General features: G+C 45.2%; 1 protein-coding gene across 3 annotated transcripts in view; it reads left to right on the top strand.

Annotated features, from left to right (window-relative positions):
- Window positions 1-20,910, top strand: part of Stard8 (StAR-related lipid transfer domain containing 8) — a 117,017-nt gene that overhangs the window by 37,877 nt on the left and 58,230 nt on the right. The window contains exons 1-2 of one of the 3 annotated variants that reach the window (XM_087599764.1): window positions 7,629-7,868; window positions 20,870-20,903. In XM_087599764.1, coding sequence (XP_087455890.1) covers window positions 7,824-7,868; window positions 20,870-20,903 — 79 coding nt within the window. In that variant the 5' untranslated portion in view covers window positions 7,629-7,823. Of the gene's footprint in view, window positions 1-7,628; window positions 7,869-20,484; window positions 20,615-20,869; window positions 20,904-20,910 lie in introns of those variants that run through there. The other 2 variants (XM_087599765.1, XM_087599766.1) reach the window with 2 other exon arrangements.

A 20,910-nucleotide genomic window follows, 5' to 3' on the forward strand; every position in this document is an offset into this window, starting at 1 on the left:
GCACCAGTGGAAGGGGAAGCCCTGGGTCCTGCTAAGACTGAACCCCCAGTGAACTAGTCTATGGGGGGAGGGCGGCAATGGGGGGAGGGTTGGGAGGGGAACACCCATAAGGAAGGGGAGGGGGGAGGGGGATGTTTGCCCGGAAACCGGGAAAGGGAATAACACTCGAAATGTATATAAGAAATACTCAAGTTAATAAAAAAAAAAAAAAGAAAGTGATGTCATTTGCTGGAAATGAATGTGAGTGCGAATATATGTAATAAATGAAAAAAAAAAAAAACTCAGGTGACAGCAGATGCTGGCGAGGATGCGGAGAAAGAGGAACACTCCTCCATTGTTGGTGGGATTGCAGACTGGTACAACCATTCTGGAAATCAGTCTGGAGGTTCCTCAGAAAATTGGACATTGAACTGCCTGAGGATACAGCTATACCTCTCTTGGGCGTATACCCAAAAGATGCCCCGACATATAAAAGACACGTGCTCCACTATGTTCATAGCAGCCTTATTTATAATAGCCAGAAGCTGGAAAGAACCCAGATGCCCTTCAACAGAGGAATGGATACAGAAAATGTGGTACATCTACACAATGGAATATTACTCAGCTATCAAAAACAACGGCTTTTTGAAATTCGTAGGCAAATGGTTGGAACTGGAAAATATCATCCTGAGTGAGCTAACCCAAACACAGAAAGACATACATGGTATGCACTCACTGATAAGTGGCTATTAGCCCAAATGCTTGAATTACCCTAGATGCCTAGAACAAATGAAACTCAAGACGGATGATCAAAATGTGAATGCTTCACTCCTTCTCTAAAAGGGGAACAAGAATACCCTTGGCAGGGAAGAGAGAGGCAAAGATTAAAACAGAGACTGAAGGAACTCCCATTCAGAGCCTGCCCCACATGTGGCCCATACATATACAGCCACCCAATTAGACAAGATTGATGAAGCAAAGAAGTGCAGGCCGACAGGAGCCGGATGTAGATCTCTCCTGAGAGACACACCCAGAATACAGCAAATACAGAGGCGAATGCCAGCAGCAAACCACTAAACTGAGAATAGGACCTTCTTTGAAGGAATCAGAGAAAGAACTGGAAGAGCTTGAAGGGGCTCGAGACCCCAAAAGTACAACAATGCCAAGCAACCAGAGCTTCCAGGGACTAAGCCACTACCTAAAGACTATACATGGACTGACCCTGGACTCTGACCCCATAGGTAGCAATGAATATCCTAGTAAGAGCACCAGTGGAAGGGGAAGCCCTGGGTCCTGCTAAGACTGAACCCCCAGTGAACTAGACTGTTGGGGGGAGGGCAGCAATGGGGGGATGGTTGGGAGGGGAACACCCATAAGGAAGGGGAGGGGGGAGGGGGATGTTTGCCCGGAAACCAAAGAATTATTATTACGTATTAAATAAATAAAAAAAAAAGCACTAGGGAAACTGCTTTCCTGAATCCAGCTAAGCCTGAGGTCTGCCACTGGCCTGCTGTGTGCAACTTGGTAACTCCTTTCCTTAGTTGGGTCCTGTGTTTCCTTTTTTGCACAGTGAGAACTTTCAAACCGGGTGCTTTGAAAGAATTCTAACTCAGAAGTTCCAGGATGCTAAGATATGGTTGAATTTGGATCTTAGAATACAGTGTTTCTCTAAGTTTCTCTAAATTTTCTAAGTGGTTCAAGGATCTCTGGGAACCTTTTATTTACAAAATCTTTAAATCTTTTTTTTTTTAATTTTGAAATTGTGTTTTAATTTTAACATTTCTCCCTTCCTTTTCTTCCCTCCAAAGCTTCCCAGATACCTGTCCCTGCTCTCCTTCAAATTCATGGCCTCTTTTTAAAAATAAATGGTTATTGTTCTCTCTCTCTCTCTCTCAACTCTCTCTCTCTCTCTCTCTCTCAAATATAACCTGTTGAGTCTGTATAATGTTACTTGTACATCTTCGGGGCTGACCACGTGGCACCGGACAACCAATTGGTGTGCTCTTCTCTGGGGAAAGACCATGTCTCCTGTAGAATTGAGGTCACATGAAGCATTTCGCCATGTAGTTTGGTGTGTTTCTTGGTATCCTTCCTGTTCAGTTCACATTTGGGCAGTCATGAGCAAAACTTTATTGGTGTAGCTCCTGATGTCGCTAAGAGATAGAATGTCACAGCAAAGTCTGTATGCAGAGTTCTGGATCCAAGTCCGGATGCATATAGGTACAAAGCACTCCCACACCTAAGGCTCGGGGAACATTGTGAAGGGGCAGAAAGACTGCAAGAGCCAGAGGACCCAGAACCCTTTAAAGGACCACTGAAGTCCCACCAGAAACTGTGTATCTACAAAAGGCAGGATTTCTTCATGTATTTTAACCCAAACCACATCTTCAATAAGCCAAGTGCAGAGACAGCTATGAGAATCTAGATATAAGATACGAAATCCAGAAAAGTAAAACAATGGCACCCAGTGGCTTTATCTTAGTTCTGTAAATATACTTACAGATTTTATAAAATATGCTCTAAAATTTATTTATGCTAGCATCGAAAGTTTTTAAGCATGTTGTAAAAGTCAGTCAATATCCTTTAAATATTTCCATCTTGACTCATAATATGATAATACTGCTAGATGTAAGCCAAATAAATAAAATTCCTTGGAGCCCTTCCTTTTTTTTTTTTTTACCACTCATCCATTTATTGTTCTGCATCTCCAAGCCACAGATATGGTACCCATCTCTCCAGGAATATAATGCCAAGTTTTTTTGCACACCATAAAAACAAACAGGTTCTAAAAATAACCCATCACTATATGTTTTAGGCACCAAGATTTTCCTGCTTACTTCTGTTTCTTTTCTTTTTTTTTTTTATTAACTTGAGTATTTCTTATATACATTTCGAGTGTTATTCCCTTTCCCGGTATCCGGGCAAACATCCCCCTCCCCCCTCCCCTTCCTTATGGGTGTTCCCCTCCCAACCCTCCCCCCATTGCCGCCCTCCCCCCATAGACTAGTTCACTGGGGGTTCAGTCTTAGCAGGACCCAGGGCTTCCCCTTCCACTGGTGCTCTTACTAGGATATTCATTGCTACCTATGGGGTCAGAGTCCAGGGTCAGTCCATGTATAGTCTTTAGGTAGTGGCTTAGTCCCTGGAAGCTCTGGTTGCTTGGCATTGTTGTACTTTTGGGGTCTCGAGCCCCTTCAAGCTCTTCCAGTTCTTTCTCTGATTCCTTCAAAGAAGGTCCTATTCTCAGTTTAGTGGTTTGCTGCTGGCATTCGCCTCTGTATTTGCTGTATTCTGGGTGTGTCTCTCAGGAGAGATCTACATCCGGCTCCTGTCGGCCTGCACTTCTTTGCTTCATCAATCTTGTCTAATTGGGTGGCTGTATATGTATGGGCCACATGTGGGGCAGGCTCTGAATGGGAGTTCCTTCAGTCTCTGTTTTAATCTTTGCCTCTCTCTTCCCTGCCAAGGGTATTCTTGTTCCCCTTTTAGAGAAGGAGTGAAGCATTCACATTTTGATCATCCGTCTTGAGTTTCATTTGTTCTAGGCATCTAGGGTAATTCAAGCATTTGGGCTAATAGCCACTTATCAGTGAGTGCATACCATGTATGTCTTTCTGTGTTTGGGTTAGCTCACTCAGGATGATATTTTCCAGTTCCAACCATTTGCCTACGAATTTCAAAAAGCCGTTGTTTTTGATAGCTGAGTAATATTCCATTGTGTAGATGTACCACATTTTCTGTATCCATTCCTCTGTTGAAGGGCATCTGGGTTCTTTCCAGCTTCTGGCTATTATAAATAAGGCTGCGATGAACATAGTGGAGCACGTGTCTTTTATATGTCGGGGCATCTTTTGGGTATACGCCCAAGAGAGGTATAGCTGTATCCTCAGGCAGTTCAATGTCCAATTTTCTGAGGAACCTCCAGACTGATTTCCAGAATGGTTGTACCAGTCTGCAATCCCACCAACAATGGAGGAGTGTTCCTCTTTCTCCGCATCCTCGCCAGCATCTGCTGTCACCTGAGTTTTTTTTTTTTTCATTTATTACATATATTCGCACTCACATTCATTTCCAGCAAATGACATCACTTTCTTTTTTTTTTTTTTATTAACTTGAGTATTTCTTATATACATTTCGAGTGTTATTCCCTTTCCCGGTTTCCGGGCAAACATCCCCCTCCCCCCTCCCCTTCCTTATGGGTGTTCCCCTCCCAACCCTCCCCCCATTGCCGCCCTCCCCCCATAGACTAGTTCACTGTGGGTTCAGTCTTAGCAGGACCCAGGGCTTCCCCTTCCACTGGTGCTCTTACTAGGATATCCATTGCTACCTATGGGGTCAGAGTCCAGGGTCAGTCCATGCATAGTCTTTAGGTAGTGGCTTAGTCCCTGGAAGCTCTGGTTGCTTGGCATTGTTGTACTTTTGGGGTCTCGAGCCCCTTCAAGCTCTTCGAGTTCTTTCTCTGATTCCTTCAATAGGGGACCTATTCTCAGTTCAGTGGTTTGCTGCTGGCATTCGCCTCTGTATTTGCTGTATTCTGGCTGTGTCTCTCAGGAGCGATCTACATCCTTCCTTTTTAATAGTGTAAAGCAGTCTTGTTTTAGTGTCTCCGTTGTATTCTATTCAGCTCATTCCCTATTACCAGAGCTCTGATTTGAACAATAGCCTGCACATAGTTACCTTGCAAACAAGACCACTCTACCTTCTTCTCCACCTTTGGCCGTACTGGGCCTTCCTTCTCTTTTACTTTGGTTTCTTGACATAAAATGGTCATTTGGTCTCTAGACAGGATACCCCACCATGGTAGCAGCACGAGTAGATGGACGAGAAAATAAGGCGTGCACTGAAGAAGCAGCCTCCCTGGCTGTCTGTGCACAGTTTTCCAGTCAGTCCCATTCTACGTCGTTTAATCGTTAACGTTCTGTAAATCCCTCACTCTAAGAAGGAACAGTAACTGCTGTTAACCCACCAAGGCAGGCTTTGGTCACGTCAGCGAAGCCCACTTGGGCTTCGAGCCCTCATGTGTGTGGAGAGGAAAATGAGAACTGAGATCTTGTGGGAATGGTGACTACCTCTCCACATCAGGCCCTCTTGTTCCTTCATAGTGACAACACCCTTCCCGGGAGATGGTTGTCATGCTCCCAATATAACAAGGAAACCGTAGGGTTTCTCCTAAGGTCATCACACAATTCGTAGTAGCAGGGAATAGATTTGAACACGCGTAAGGATGGTGCCAAATCAAGGCTGCCACTGTTCTAGAGGCAAGGAACCAGGAGCATCTCAGACAGAAAAGGGAGGAAGGAACTGACATTTAAAGAGTGATCAAGGGGCTGGGGATTTAGCTCAGTGGTAGAGCGCTTACCTAGGAAGCGCAAGGCCCTGGGTTCGGTCCCCAGCTCCGAAAAAAAGAACCAAAAAAAAAAAAAAAGAGTGATCAACAGGGTTCGATAGATAGCTCAGCCATTCAAGGCTAGGCTCACAGAAATATAAGAGTGTTCAGTGGAACCCAAGCATTAGCTCCTAACAGCACAAGTGTGAAGCCACAGCTAGGCTTAGAGAAGGGATGGGGCTGTGATAAAGGCATAGGTGCTAGAAGATAGACTCAAGGTTTATGTCTGCCTGGCTCCAAGGCATCCGCTTCTTCACTAATGGCTAATAAAATTTGTTGGGAAGTTAAATTATGCTAGCCACAATTCTAAATCCTATACCTCCTTCAGTTTAACTCCCCAATGAAATAGTGCCCTTATTATCTCCTGTTGTATTGATAGGAAAACTAAGGCATTAGGAGGCTTAGGCCACCCAGTTAGAGAGTAATAGAACTGGCTTGGAATCTGGGCAGGCTACTTCAGAAGCTCATGGGACTTGACCACTTCAAGGCTACAGTCCTGTGGAAGGTCAGGGTTGAAACGGAAGTCTGTGGCTTTCTAAGGTCAGCGGGGAATGCTGGGCACTATTGCTTACTGAAAGCCACAGAGGATATACTTCCTCCCAGAGGCTGAATCTAAAGACAGAGATAAACTCAGAAAGCAGGGGATTATGAAGTCAGTGAAAACAGCCCCACTCTATCCCATAGCAGTTGTTGCATAGTTGTCCATGCTCAGGGATCTAGCTGAAGGGACAGAGGCTACACGTTCAAAGGAATGCTTTGTCTGCCACGGCTCGCCGTGCCATGTAGCAGAGCTTCTTGTTTAGCCCTGCACTCAACTGGAGGCAGTTGACGAGGAGCTGCCTGCCTTAGCTTTTGCTATCTTTTTGACCAGGCTCCATGTAAGGTAACTCTCAAACCAGAGCTAGGAAAGAGGTGGGAGAAAAGCTCTATAAACCTCCTTGGGATGTAAATGGGGAAACCTGAGGGTCATAGGGCAAGTTGTAAACAGATGTAGGAGCAGACTCTCTGAATTAATTTCAAGATGAAAACCACTGATGAGGAAAGTCTTTAAAGGCAGACAAAGGCTTGCTCAAAGCAAGCTTGGGACCTTTTAGGGTCTCAGAACTTGGCCCTTTGCCGTACCAATTTGTCCTCTGAAAGGGAAGTGAGGCCTCAGGGAGTAAGTTATTCTGGGCCTCGTGGTGACATGCATCCCCCCAGAGACCCAAGCCTGGCTCTGTGCCATGGGGTCCCCGGGAGCCTCTGGACACCAGCCATGGCACCCTGCCTTCTGAGGTCTAGGGAAGGGTGGGTGCCCTGTGGAAGGCTCACTGTTTTCTAAATGGCTTCCTGCCCAGAAAACCTCCAGAACTGCCCACTGCTCTATTACTGCTAATAGGACTGACTTCATAACATCCACAGGATTCAAGTTTAGATTTTAAGACTTGAAGGGCTCTTGGCATGGTGCAGAAAAAAGGAAGGAAGCCATCAGCTCTTCAGAAGATGTCCATTAAGAAGTATACACCCAACCTATGTGAGCTAGGGGGAGAGCTGATCTGCCCTGAGGCAGGAGGATGGATGAAATGCCCTTTGCTATTTGAGGGGTGTGGTCTGACTTTCTGCAGACTCTCAGGGGCCACTCAGGAATTCTGAGAGATGTACTTGTCCACAATAGGGTTTTTTTTTTCAGACTTGCCTTGTACCTAACTCCATAACGGGATTCAAATTCACAACAGAATGAAACCCCTAACCCTGCTTCTCACTGTACAGGTTGGGAACATCAAGACTCAAGGCTGTGACCCTCTGCAGGGTGCCAGACTAAGGCAAGATTGCTGGCTTTAGAACCAGGCTGGAAAATGAACACCCTGATGCAGAGCTCAGACTTCCAGCCTGAAGAATGTCCAAGGCCACAGTCTTTCTCCTTGCTCCCCCTGGCTTCACACCTTCCTTGTTTTTCCTGTGCAGGATCTACTACTCAGTCTTTTCCCGGCACTCTGTCCTCTTGGTTGTGCCTGAAGCCCCCAGGGACAGCTTCTCTGTTGCTTAGAAGGCCAGGAGGCAATCCGGCTAGTGAACCAATTCACAGGTAGCAGGATGAGCCTGTGAGTCAAGTAGACAGTCTGGACAACCAGGCTGGGGAAACTGTAATATTCAGGGAATTTCAATCAGTGTCGCTGTTTGTCCCAGCCAACTGGCTAACGGTGCGGAGTTTGAATCAGTGACCCGCCTCCTGGTCCCTCCTCCTCAGCCAGCCTCTCTCCCTCCCTCCTTCCTTCTTTCCAGTCTTTTCCTCCCTTCACTCTCCAGGAGGGGCCTGCCCTTGAGCTGAGCTGCTGTCCGCCTCTCCCCTCCCAGTGCCGCTGATGGAGCACAGGGATAGGACTGGCTCTCACAGAGCCCTGGGTCTCTTCTTGCTTTTCCCCTAGATAGAGGGGGTCACGCCCAGCAGAGCCCTGCGGAGTCCCTCCAGCGTCTCACTATGCCTCTGCTGGATGTGTTCTGGGCTTGCTTCAGGAAAGTGAAGGTAAGTGTCTGCCCAGCTGCAGCCCAGCTAAGGCCCCTGACATGGGGGAAGCAGGCAGCTGAACCCGTTGCATGATGACTGGGAAGGCCTGGCCAGCTTCTGAAACTGGGCTTACCTTTTGGAGCCAGATAAGTCTAGATTCAACCCCTACCCTTTGTCACTTGACTGAGTCTCCAAACTTTTACAAGTAAGCTAGTTGGCTTCTTTTTCCCTATAAAATTTGTCTCTGGCTTCCCAAGCCTGTCACAAATATAAAATACTTGACTTTTTTGAGCTTCAGTTTTCCAGCTTTAGAATGAAGAGAGTTAAACTAACCTCAGAGGGTGAGGAGGCTGCTGTTACTGTTTGCATAGTAAAATATTTGCAAACACAAAGAGCTAAGGTGCGAGGTTTCTAGCATGATGCCTGGCTTGTGATATCCACACAAGTAATGGTGTATATTGTTACTATTGTTAATTTTGAAATCATCAGCATGTAGCAAGCATCTACTGTGCACTAGGTAGGTACCAGGGAGCTACATAAGACAGAAAAGGTGTGGCTCGTATCCTTCAAGAGAAAATGAGAACCATGACAGATGTTGGTCAAACCTTCATTACATGCCAAGCATTGTATAATACATAGCCAGCCAGCCAGGCACTAAATACTCAGTGAAGGCCTATCCTGGTCATGGGAAATGCGGGAATATGGGAGAATCTATGGGAATGTGGAGTGTAATTTCTGTTCTCAAGAACCAAGACACTAACATGTATTTAGTATCTGCATGTGCTAGACCTGTGTGACCCTTACCACTCTCCAGTAATTTCTTTCTTTGATAGTTGTGGAAGAGACACTATAAATGGCTAAATGATACAACATCACTCAGCTATGACTGGCACTGTTGGAGTCTGGACACTAACGTTTATGGCTTTTCTTGATATGATACAGTTCCTCAAAGTACAGTCTTCGGAGAAGAATTTGGGCTAACTAGGCCCTCTATAAGATAGGACAGAAGACTTGCTGGGGCTCTTAGGAAGGGACGCCCCATTCCATCCAGGGGGTATGTGGAAAGATTTCACAAGAAGTCACATTTGGGTTGTGCTTGAGGGTGAAAGGAAGAGAAAAGTTTGTCAGGCCACAAAGAGGGGCAGGAGATTCCAGGCCTGCCTGACAGAGGGAACTACATGAGCAAGAACTGGCAGAGGGTGCTGGGTCTGGAAGGTGGTGCATGGTCAGTGGGCTGAGGGTAGGGCACATTTCATGGTCAAGTGTTGAAGAGAGGCACAGAGAGTAGGAAATTGGGTTACTTCTCAAAGGGTTTGAAATTGATCTGGGGGCTAATGGTCTTCTTTTACTGGGGAAGTTTTAGTGAAAAGGTTTGCTTATCTATGGTAGAATTGAAGAAAATCAAAGACAATGTGCAGTGTTTTTGTAAATACAAATTCATTCAACTCAATGAACTAGTCTTTATTTCCTATGGGTGTAGGGTTCAGATGATACTTCTTTTACAAAAGAAGACTGAGAAAAGTTTCACTGTCTGTTTTCATCAAATTTAAAAAATATTTAAAAAAAATCAGTATCCTTACCCGTGAAATCTTGACGTCTAAGTTGGGCATATAATTAAATGGGTGGCTTCGGAGCCAGAGCAGGGGAAGGTGATGTGGAAGGGGCCAAGTGGAGGGAGGGGCCAGGAAGGCGAGAGTGGCAACGGCCACTGCACTGAGTATGGACAGGGAGGAGGTAGTGAAGAGTTGGGTAGAATGATGACAATAAAGGAAGGGAATTGAAAGTGACTTGATGCCTGAGATGTTTCCCATCTACTGTCCCATCAATGGACTATGCTAGGTGCTTGACATTACAGTACATCCCTTTGTACTCATTAGCCCAAGGTGCTCAGCAACCTCTCCCCATTCATGACAGTTTCTTAGGAGCTACTGAACTAGAGAAGTTAAAAGAGAAGGTCAGAGATCTCTATCCCATGTCCAAGAAACATATAAGGTTCCATGCATTGCATGAACACAAAACATATATGTGCATTGGTGCACATTCAGCCATACACACATAGGCATATCATTCCAGTATGAATACATACAAAAACACATGAATGTAGACTCATAAACAGATTACACACATACACAACACACAGAAGAATGTAGATCAGCAGATCTCAACCTGTGGGTCACAACTCCTTTGGGGGTCATCTGATGACCCTTTCACAGGGGTTGCCTAAGACCATCAAAAAACATAGATATTCACATTACAGTTGACAACAGTAGCAAAATTAGAGTTAGGAAATAACTAAAATAATTTTATGGTTGGGGGTCAACACAACATGAGGAACTGTATTAAAGGGTTGCAGCATTAGGAAGGTTGAGAACCAGTGATGTAGGTAAACACACATACACACACACACACACACACACACACACACACACACACACACACACACACACATATATATATATATATATATATATATATATATATATATATATAACATACCCTTCCAGGCACACATGTATAAAGATATATAGATCCAGGCATATCCACAAAGTTATGTAGAGTATAAGGTCACATGTGCGTGCGTGCGCGCGCACACACACACACACACACACACACACACACACACACACAGAGGGAGGGGGTGGGAGGTAGCAAGAAATGCAGGAGTCCTGCTGGATGCTCTGGACCTGTCAGTCTTCTCAAAGGAGGGTGCGGTTCTGAGTTACCCTCTCTTTCTGAGCCAGGCCTCCCCATGAACAGTTATAACCGTGGAAAAACTGCTTAAAGGTAGTGACTAGTTGTGCAGAGCCTGCTGTAGCTAACAAAAAGTGTCAGATCATATAGTTCTGCCTTCTTGGAGCCCTGATAGGGAAACCAAGCCCCAATAATTTTGTACCCCAGGAGCGGAAGAATGGAGGAGGAAACCAGACAAACTGGGCTTAAGTTCCACCACAAACCTTTGTGCACGTGATTTATCTATTCACCTTTGTAAGCCACAGCCCTCAGGCATGTAGAAGTACATACATTACCTGTGTTGGCAGCTCAAAGAAATTATGAGGATCCCACGAACTTATCCTGCTACAAGCAGATTTCCAAGCATCACACTGGGTGTGACCAAAGCAAAGGGCGGGGTTTATTCTGTGTTGGGAGAATGAGGATTAGGGTTAGGATTAGATTTTGTCTAATCCTTTGTCATCATTATCTCTTGGCTCTCCACTTTGACCCTGCCTTGGTCTAGGGACAGAAGTGACTCAGAAACTGAGGTTGACAACCCAGAAGCAGAGGATACTATAAAGTTACAGGAGGCCAGTCCAGGCCTTAGAATTGTGTTTAGTTTCTCTATTTTAGGGATATCTGAAGGAAAGGCATTGGGGTGTGAAATGAGCCCAATTTAGTTCCTACTGTGTCTTCCCTGGAGTCAGCAGGGCTGGGAAGGTAGCCATAGCCACCTCTCTGTACAATCAAGCATGCGTAAGAGCCGCCCTCCATATGGTTGGTTTAGATATTTCTTTGATTCTTTGATGTTACCTTTTTCTCTCTCCCAGAACCTAGCTTGGAACTGTGTTCATTATAAGCGTAGCTATGACCCCCTTCCTATTTCCGTTGAGTATACCAGTTCCTAGAGGATAGCCTCTGGGAGGTAGAGTTCCATCTCTGTTGTCACTTCTGGGTGACTCTTGAAAGGGTTACATTTCCCCATTGTCCCTCCTTTCCTTCCTCTTAAATCTTAAGATATAATCGCCTAGTTATCAGATTTAGAAAGGCTCTTAGAAGTCATCTACTCCCCCTTCCAAACTACTCAGGAGGAAAATGGGGCCCAGAGAGCAGGGAGGCGCCCCATATCATATGAGGAGTCAGGACACAGACTGATCAAGTGTAGTCTCGCTTACATACTGTATTCTCCCTACCGATTATGTTACAAAATTCAAGTGCAGATTAAATATGGTAAAATCTAGCAGTGATGCTGGTGGGGGTATTGACAATGCCCATTGCACCCACACATACCTAGTGCACATCCATGATGATAGCCCTCCCTTACCCACCAGGAGTCTGTAGTAGTTGAAGAAATTGTGGGTAGAGAAATCTGTGGTACACCAGGAAGGCTCGGAGAAGTTAAGCAGCCAGGGATAGCTCAGCATGGGTCAGCGTGCCTTGCGCCAGTCACTATATTCATGTACTGAAGTCAGGCACTGTATTCCTACACTGAGCACATGTGAGCATGTGTGTGTAGGGCTCTCCCCAATTCACCCATGTGCTTAGTCTCAAGCTCCCTTTCTTGGAAATGCTCTCTTCCAAGTACACATAGGACTTCTATCTGGCTGCTCTTTTTGTTTTCTCTTTCTGTTTGTTCTTTTAAGACTAGGTTTCACTATGTAGCCCAGGCTAGCCTTGAATTCAGGACAATTTGCCTGCCTGAGACTTAAAGTCCTGGGATCGGTTTGTGCTCCACAACCAACTCTATGTGGCTCTTCAAACACTTGTTTCTATGACAGTGAGATTTCCCACTCACCACATAGTCTCACATTCATGCACATACATGCATGCACACAAGGTGAGCATGCATTCGCATATGTGCATGCTCATATGACCCATGTTAGACCACACCTGGCTGGTTAACATCTGTGGAATTTCCCAGTGCACTAGAGACTTCTGTACTCATGATTTCTTCAACTACTACAGACTCCTGGTGGGTAAATGACAGTTGTCATCATGTATAAACGTATGTGCACTGTGTATGTATAAATGGAGTGTCCATGGGGGCAGGTCTTCTCTGTCCCTGTGCCCACACATAGCATCTCATTCTGCTGTGAATTGCCCTGGCAGAATATGCAGTGACAGGGTGACAGTGCCTCAGGATTTCTACTCCAAGCCTCCAGGAAGCCCTTGCTTTTTCCATTCCTTTGCCCTTATCTATACAAACAAGATGGCTATCACATGCACTGTGTATTGGTTGTGAGAGGGGCAAGGAGAATGTGAAGAATTCGAGTATACACAAATGTATACAAACTCCCACAGCTAGGAAAGGACTTTAGACTTCTGGATCCTATCTCTACATTCCACAGGCTAATTAACCAGTTTCTGGTAAGTGTGCGTATGTATACATTAGAGCTGTGTATATGCAGAGGTGACTACCTCTCAATTATTGGATTCAAAGAAGTTATGACATAGACATTCAGGTCATAAGAAAACTGCTTTAAAAGAGCAGAGCCAAGCCATCCATCTTACAGACGGAGGATTCAGCTCCTGGGCTCTGTGTGCAGAATTCTTCAGCCAAGTCAACTACTCTATCAGCTGACTAGTGAGTGTTGGCTCTCAACTCTTGTATGAACAATCCACACTGTGCGGTTGTCTCCACATGGTTTATTTTAATTCAACTAGATGCTGACATAAGCCAATGATTTGTGAGTCAAGGGACCATGGACTGAAGCAAGAAAATAGGTGGAGGAAACTTACTGGTCTAGATAGAGTTTAAGAGGAGTGGTTTAGTTCTCAGGTACTCTGTGAAACTTTCTGGGAAAAAGTTTTTAGCATAGAATTGGAGGCAACTGGGTAGGGAAAAAAAGCATTGGACAAATGCTGTATTTAGGCCAAGGGCTCTTCTTGAGCCAGACACTTTCTCCATGGGATTGCCAAGGAACCCATAAATAAGGGCCTGGCACAAGGATCTGAATCTCAAGTTGTGGTCTATTGATAAAAAGGACAAGAAAATCTCCAGGGAAACAGAAGAAGGAGGTAGAGATTCAGGGGTTTTTCCCCTGGGTCTAGGGGTTGGGAGTGAATGGTGATGGGAGGGGAAGCAGAGCCATTGATAAAATTGTGTTGGTGGTGGGTATGGGCTCCAGGACCTTTTACAGACTAGACGCGTGTTCTGTCACTGAGCTGTACCCTCAGCCTGAGGCCTGGAAACTTCCATGTGGAAGTTCTACTTTGATGTTCCTGATGTAGTCAAATAGACAAGGTGTTTAGAGTGAGAAGACATGTCCTTAATGCTTTCGCCTCTTTGACTCAGTACGCGGCCTTCAGCTTCATTGGTGCTGAAATGTGCGAAGTTTGGATGGCTGTGGGAAGGAGTGTGCACCCGACGCTAGGTCTGTCTTGGGGAGAAATGGAGGCGGCTATAGACTAAAACCTAAAGAAGGTTCCAACCACTGCTCATTAGTATTTATAAAGAACACAGCATGGTGTACACAATATTCCAAGTCCTTCCTGTATATTAGCCCAATGTATCGTAACAATTACTCTGTCTACTATGGTTATAAGTAATCTAGACCTGTTTTCTCTGCCTACGAAATTTGAAAGTTAGATTGATTGTTGAGTCCTTCCTGCTCTGATACATGCCCACCACCACCACCACCAACACCAACACCACCACCACCATGAAATGAAATATAAAATACTGCTCCCAAAATGTCAGTGACTTCCACTCAAGTTCCCTAGGGAGAAAGAAAGGGAGCTTGGGCTCAGGGAAAAGCGCCTACATTGGTGACCGTTTCTCCCAGCAGGCTCCAGGGCCTGAGAACGGCTGGAGACCCAGGAAGCTAAGAGTTTGGCTTATGTTTTCAAATCAGTGGTAAAAATAACAACGATCAGCCGCCCAGATGGCCTGTACTGGGGTTTGGAAGCAGAGATTTCCCAGGGGGGTAGGGAAGGGGTATTCTTCAACCCCTTCTCAGTCCAACCATTTGGTGGCCACCTGTGCTCCTGGTGCCAGGAAGCATATAGGCCAGGCCAGTGGGGAGTTCTGAGGCTGGGGCTGCCAAGGGAAAGAAAGAAGGAAGTCATGCATTTGGAGAATGGAGTTGAGGCCCTGGAAATGGTCACAGGCAAAACCTTCCTTGGCCTTTCCCCTGCTTGAGTTGGATCACCCAGAGAGCTGGAGGGGAAAAGCAGCTGTGGTAGAGCAATGAGGTAACTGGAAGCTATACACCCTAGTTCCACCTCTGCCTCTTCTTCTGGGCCTCAATTTCCTCACTTACATTGCAGGGAAGAATACACACTTTACTTTCTAATTGCAGGAATGGTTTATGTGAAAAAGCCTGCCATATAGTAGGTGCTCAGTAAATATGGATTGATATGAAGATACAAGTACTCGGCATGTACTTGAGTCCATGACTTGGGTCCTCATTTGTCTCTCTTGTAAAAATAAGGGAAACATACACCTGCCATTTCTTTCTGCCTCTGCCTTTGAAAAGCCTATTGCTGAAGGCATCTGGTGGAAGCGAAAGAATGATAGCAAACACCGATGCTATCACCTTGTATTTCAGGAAGTGAGTTGTTTAAACAATCTCCTAGTCTTCTTATCCCCAGCTCTCTCCGCCCGTCTCTGCTCACACTAGTTTGGAGCCTGGAGATAAGGCTCACTCTAAAGCTGCTCTGCTCTTCCTAAAAAGATTCCCAAGCTTTTGGCAGGAAGGAGCATCTGTGTTGACTGGTGGGAAAGTCAAATCTTTGGGACAGGACATTCCTGAGATTATCTAGGGAACCCCTGGGGCTTGTAGCTTCTCTCTTACTCTCTTCCAGGCTTGGCTGTTAGCCTGCTAAGGCGATACAGTAGAAGGAGTGGGGAGAAGACTTGAGGGGCCTTAGGATGTAACTCGGCTGAGAAAGTGCTTATCTAGCATGCACAACGCTCTGTATTCCATCTAGAGTGTGGTATCAAACCAGCTATGGTGACACACACCTGTAATTTCCAGTACCCAGGGGGGTCTGGAGTCCAATGTCATCCTTAGCTACGTAGTGACTTCTAAGGTAGACTGGGCTATGAGAGACCCTGTCTCAAAAAAGGGGAAGGGTTGTTACAGAAGGAGTTCTACAAAAGTAATCTAGAAGTATTTCTTCCATTGCTTTCAATCAACTAGGGTTGTTCTTTCCCCTTCTATCATATGCAAGGATAAGAATTGCTAGGGACCTATCATAGGGGCAAGTAAAGTCTAGACTGCCCGTATCCTTCTTAAAACCAGCTCTCCACTGCCCTTTTAGGACAGAGAGTTCTATCTTCCACCATCAGCAGACATATACTGAACACCAGTGCATGTTCCCAGGACACTGGCATAGGATTTAAAAGTGGAACCATGATAGAAGCGTTCCAATGTAGGACTTAGTGACAAGCTCAGTCTAGCCCCAGACAACATATCATCCTCCATGTATCCAGCTATTGCCACACTAAACTTCAAAGTTCTCTAAGGACCCAGCCTGTGTACCCAGCTGCTCATAGCCACTGAGAGCCTGGCCCAATCCAGCAGCCATTGCAGCCCTAGCAAGTTTGCTGAATAGACTAAACAATATGCATGCGTACGTGTGCGCACGCACACACACACACACACACACACACACACACACACACACACACACACACACACACACGTACTCACGCACACAGGTTGTGAAATTCATATCCCCCCCATCTCACCACAGCCCGCTGAAAGACTTTTGGAGCCTGAACATTCAGCTCTAGAGGGGCCAGAGGAGCTTGCTTTTCACAGTAACCGTAGTCTGTGTTGGCGAATCTGGGTTGGGCCTGGGGGTGGGTGGTGAAGTCCCAGTGTGAAGAAAGCAGGGCCAGACCATGAATAGGGCTCTGTGTGGCCAAACTCAGAGGACTGGGGGAGGCTGGAATGTGAGGAACGTGCTCTCATGACTGTGGCCTGAGGCCTGGGTCTACAGCACAGGGTTGATCAGGGGTGACGGGATGGCGGGGCAACAAAGGTGGAGCATAAAGCCAAGAAAACAGGCAAGGAAAGGAGAAATGGCTTTCCAAGTCTCCCCTCAGATAGCAGGTCAAGGACTGTGGAGAGCCTATAGACTACACAGAGAGGATGTTAGGGGCAGTGGGCTTGGTTCCACCCATCCGAGTGAGAGTTCTGCATCCCACTGTCCCATTGTCTGGATCAAGCCTTTTACTCTGTTTCTGAATTTTATGCCAGCTGCTATCCAGTTGGCAGGCCAGATACCTAGATGTCATCCAGGAATCTTTTTCTTTTTTTTTATTTTTCTCATCCTCTGTCCTTTATCTGTCTTCTAACACATGAATAGCCTATTTGTTTATTAGTCCCCCATTCCTACTCCAAAGGTCTCTGCCCAATCCTGAACCTTACTACTTCTCTGATCTCTGTGTCTGGATTTGCCTAATACCCTGCCTATCCTTCACTCAACATCTAGAGCAGTTCCCAACCTTTTTAATGCTGCAACCCTTTAATACAGTTCCTCATGTTTGATGGCCCCCAACCATAACATTATTTTTGTTGCTATTTCACAAATGTAATTTTGCTACTGTTATGAATCATGGTGTAAGTATCCGATATGCAGGATATCTGATAAGTGACCCCCTCACATGTTTAGAAGCACTGATCTATGGTAACATTCTAAAACATGGATCTACGGGCTGGGGTATAATTCACTAGGAAATCACTGGCCGAGCATGCATGAGGCCCAAGGGTCAATGCCCAGCATACAAACCAGCAAATACATGATAATTCAAGACTGTGAAGAGCCCATAGTTGTTCTTGCCTCTAATCTCAGCATTTAGGTCATTGAAGCAAGAGGATTGGCTTAATTTTGAGGCTATCTTGGACCATATGGTGAGTTCCAGAACAGTCTGGGCCATAAGTAACATCCCATCTAAGACTACAGCAACAACCAACAACAAACCAAAACAACCAACCAAACAGCAGCAACTACATCAAAAACCAGACCAAGCCAACCAAGTAACAATGGCAAATTACAGCTTGATTCTAACCGTGTTCCTTCTTTCTTTAGGCCCTTTCAATGGTCTTCCAGGCTGACATAGCCCTTTGTAATCTGGAACCTATCTGCTGCTCTAGTTGTATTGGATACTCTACTCTCCAGCCAGACTACAGGCAGTTTCAGTTTCTCAAAGAACCTGTTTGGACCTCTCCGTGCCCTTTTCTATACTTTACCCTTTGATTGGCCTACTTTCTTGCTTCTTTGTTTGGCTTCAAGACCTGATCCAAGTGCTTTGAGAAGGACCTCATAACACAGTATCCTCCTACTCCCCTGAACCCCAACTCCCAAATGTTTCCATCTGCTCAGTCCAGAAAGATTTCTGCAGTGGGGTTGGTAAGAGTTGAACATATGACAGCTTCCACGTGTAGCTTAAATTCACAGGAAGGGAGGAAACCTATCTGATTTGTCTCCATTCCTGAGTTCCTAGCATAGAGCCTACCCCTGATGGAATATCTAGGAAATGAATGAGGGAATGAATAAATACAATATAAATAAAATCACTACTAACCTTGGTCTTTTTTGTTTGTTTTTTGTTTGTTTGTTTGTTTTAGGGTCTTACTGTATACCCAGGCTGGCCTCAAGCTTGCAATTCTCCTACCCCAGTCTCTAGATTGCTGGGATTCCAGGTGTCTATCACCACTTCCAGCTCAAGAGCAACTGTGTTTTCTTGCTGTTACTCTTAGGACTCTTGGTTCAGAACTCCTAGATCTTGCAGCAATATGTTCAGCCAGCAGGAGACAAGAAGTACCACTGTACTAGCATGTAGGTGGTCATTCTCCATCTTCTTCTACCAGGCTTTCAGCAAGCTACCAGATTAGCATCAGGAGTGAGAGCAAAATTAAAGCCGGAGTAGATGTGGAAATCCAGTAGTGAAAGTAGAAGAATCCTGGAATTTGAAACCAGCCTGGATTACATGAGACTTAAGTCTGGGAGATGGGCGAGTGCGGGGTGGGAGTGGGGCGGGAGGGAGAACACTGTATCTCAAACCCTCCTGTTCAACCTTTTATTTTGGGAAAGGGTCTTACTACATATACATAGCTCAGGCTAGTCTTGAATTCACTCTGTAGCACAGGTGGACACTGAATTTGTGTTTTTGTCTTGGCCTCCTGAATGTCTAGTTTTATGGCCCTATGCCACCAGGCTCTCCTCTAATTATCTTGTGAACAAACTTGAAGTTTCTTATGGTCATGATGAATTGGACTGGTAGTAGGATAGGATAGAAGGGGTTTCATGCGACTAGAACAGGACTGCAAAGTAGCTATCTGTCCCAACTGTTAGCTCATTTCCTAATTTCCCAGAATTGTCAATTGTCACAGATAGGACCTCATGGGCCCCTTCTTTGTCCTTTCTTCCACCCACTCACCCTTCTCTTTCTTATATCACCCTTTGTCCACCAGATAGAATTATGTTGACTTGCTCACTCATAGTTCCACTTTGTAGCTTTTTTTAGGGGACTTGCATCTCTCTCTCTCTCTCTCTCTCTCTCTCTCTCTCTCTCTCTCTCTCTCTCTCTCTGAATATACTTCTCTGATCCTAGAACTTTCTATCTCACTAACATTTTTACAGGTCATAAATGAACGATAAAGTGAATATGCTTCCAATACCTTCTTTTTCTTGTGGGCAAATGTCTTTCTTGTGGGTCTGTCTTTGAGGACAGACTTGGTTTGTAGCTCTTGTAGGGTGATCTAGGTTAGAGACAAGTATTTCTAAGATTAGGAGTCACTGGGACTAAGTGGCTGTACCAGACGTCATCATCATTGTTCTGAGGATAAGAGACGTGGTACCTATTCAGACAACCCCTTTGCTAATAGCATTTTGGTTTATATCAAGGTGCAAACAAGCAAGAAGATGCTATCTCTGAGAAATAGGTCCTTCTTTCCTCCCTCCCTCCCCCCTCCTTCCCTCCTTTCTTCTTTCCTTCCTTCCTTCTTTCCTTTTTTCTTCCCTTAATAGCATGATTGCTATCACTTTAGTCCAAGCTTCTGACATTGTTTGCCTGGAAACACACACACACAAGCCTTCCAATAGATAACTCTGCTTACATTACAGCATTACAAACCCTCCCTGCACAGCAGCCCAAAGGACTGTTTTAAGGTTGAAGTCCCATTTTTATCATTCCACTCTTTGCTCCCCAATGGCTGCCTACTTGTGCTTTCCAGCAAAGCCAAGATCCTCTTCCAAAACCCTGCAGATGTTTGGCTGTTACCCACCCCCTCTCTCTTCAGATTTTTCCTGGAATGTTATGCATCTGATCTTCCTATAGATCTTTCCTTATCTTTGCTAAACAGGTCGTTGTTCAAAGTTTAGCTCCTGGGAGAGGCTCACATGCCCACTTCCTAGTCACTCTTCCCTGTCACTTTGTAACTCAAGTCTTTTAAAATTTCTCCTTGGGTCTTGTGATGCCTGACATGTTTTTGTTTCTTTCTTTATTGGTTGCCAGTTCACACTAAGCAGTGTCTACAATAAGGACCTTATTTGTCTAGGGGATCGTTATACTCTTAACATCTAGCCTGGTGATCTGCAGATATTTGTGGAATGAATTCACCAAGGATTTTTAAGATGCTGAAAACCATTGTTATATACATTTTTTTTCACAAAGCCTGTGAGGTCGGGATTTTTACTTTCCTCCTACTAAGTATACAGAAACTGAGACTCGAGTGATTATAAATGATATTTAGAGTCACATGTAAAAGAAGACTGTCCCTCAACTTGGGCTTTCCAGTTCTAAATACTGCTATTTACACTAAAGAATCTTGCTTCTATCCTGTACAGGGCTGAGCATCCGTGCCAGTAGATGCTTACTAATTCTCTGACAGTCTGCATTATCAGGCATTGAAACTGTATTGTGAACTACTTGGGAGACACTCCCTTTTCTGTCAGACAAAAGTGAATCAGAAGTAGACAGTTGAATAGGAGGAAGCAGTATGAAGTAGGTAGCTAGGAGTCTGGGACTGTGGGCTCCACTTTTCTCCTTACTTCATCCTTCTCTTCTATGGGCCTCAATAGGCCCTTCCATAAAATGGGTAAGTTGAACTTGCTAGTTTCAGCTTTTAATATATGTTCTTTTTTTTTTGTGTGTGTGTGTGGGTACAGTGCGTGCTTGCTGTGGCACAGATATGAAGATCAGAGGGCAATCTGAAGGAAGTTCTCGCCTTCTGCCGTGACGGTTCTGGGAATTAAACTTGAGTTTTCAGGCTTGAGAACAAGCGCCTTTACCTGCTTAGCCATTTTACTGACCCCTTTTCCATTTTGATACGTTCTCTTTGTTTCCTTTGCAGTGCTTCCCGTCGCTGCCAGGGAGGAGGAATGTCGGTGAGTA

This window comes from Rattus norvegicus, chromosome X, assembly GCF_021556685.1.
Source record: "Rattus norvegicus strain SHRSP/BbbUtx chromosome X, alternate assembly SHRSP_T2T, whole genome shotgun sequence".
Taxonomy (NCBI): domain Eukaryota; kingdom Metazoa; phylum Chordata; class Mammalia; order Rodentia; family Muridae; genus Rattus; species Rattus norvegicus.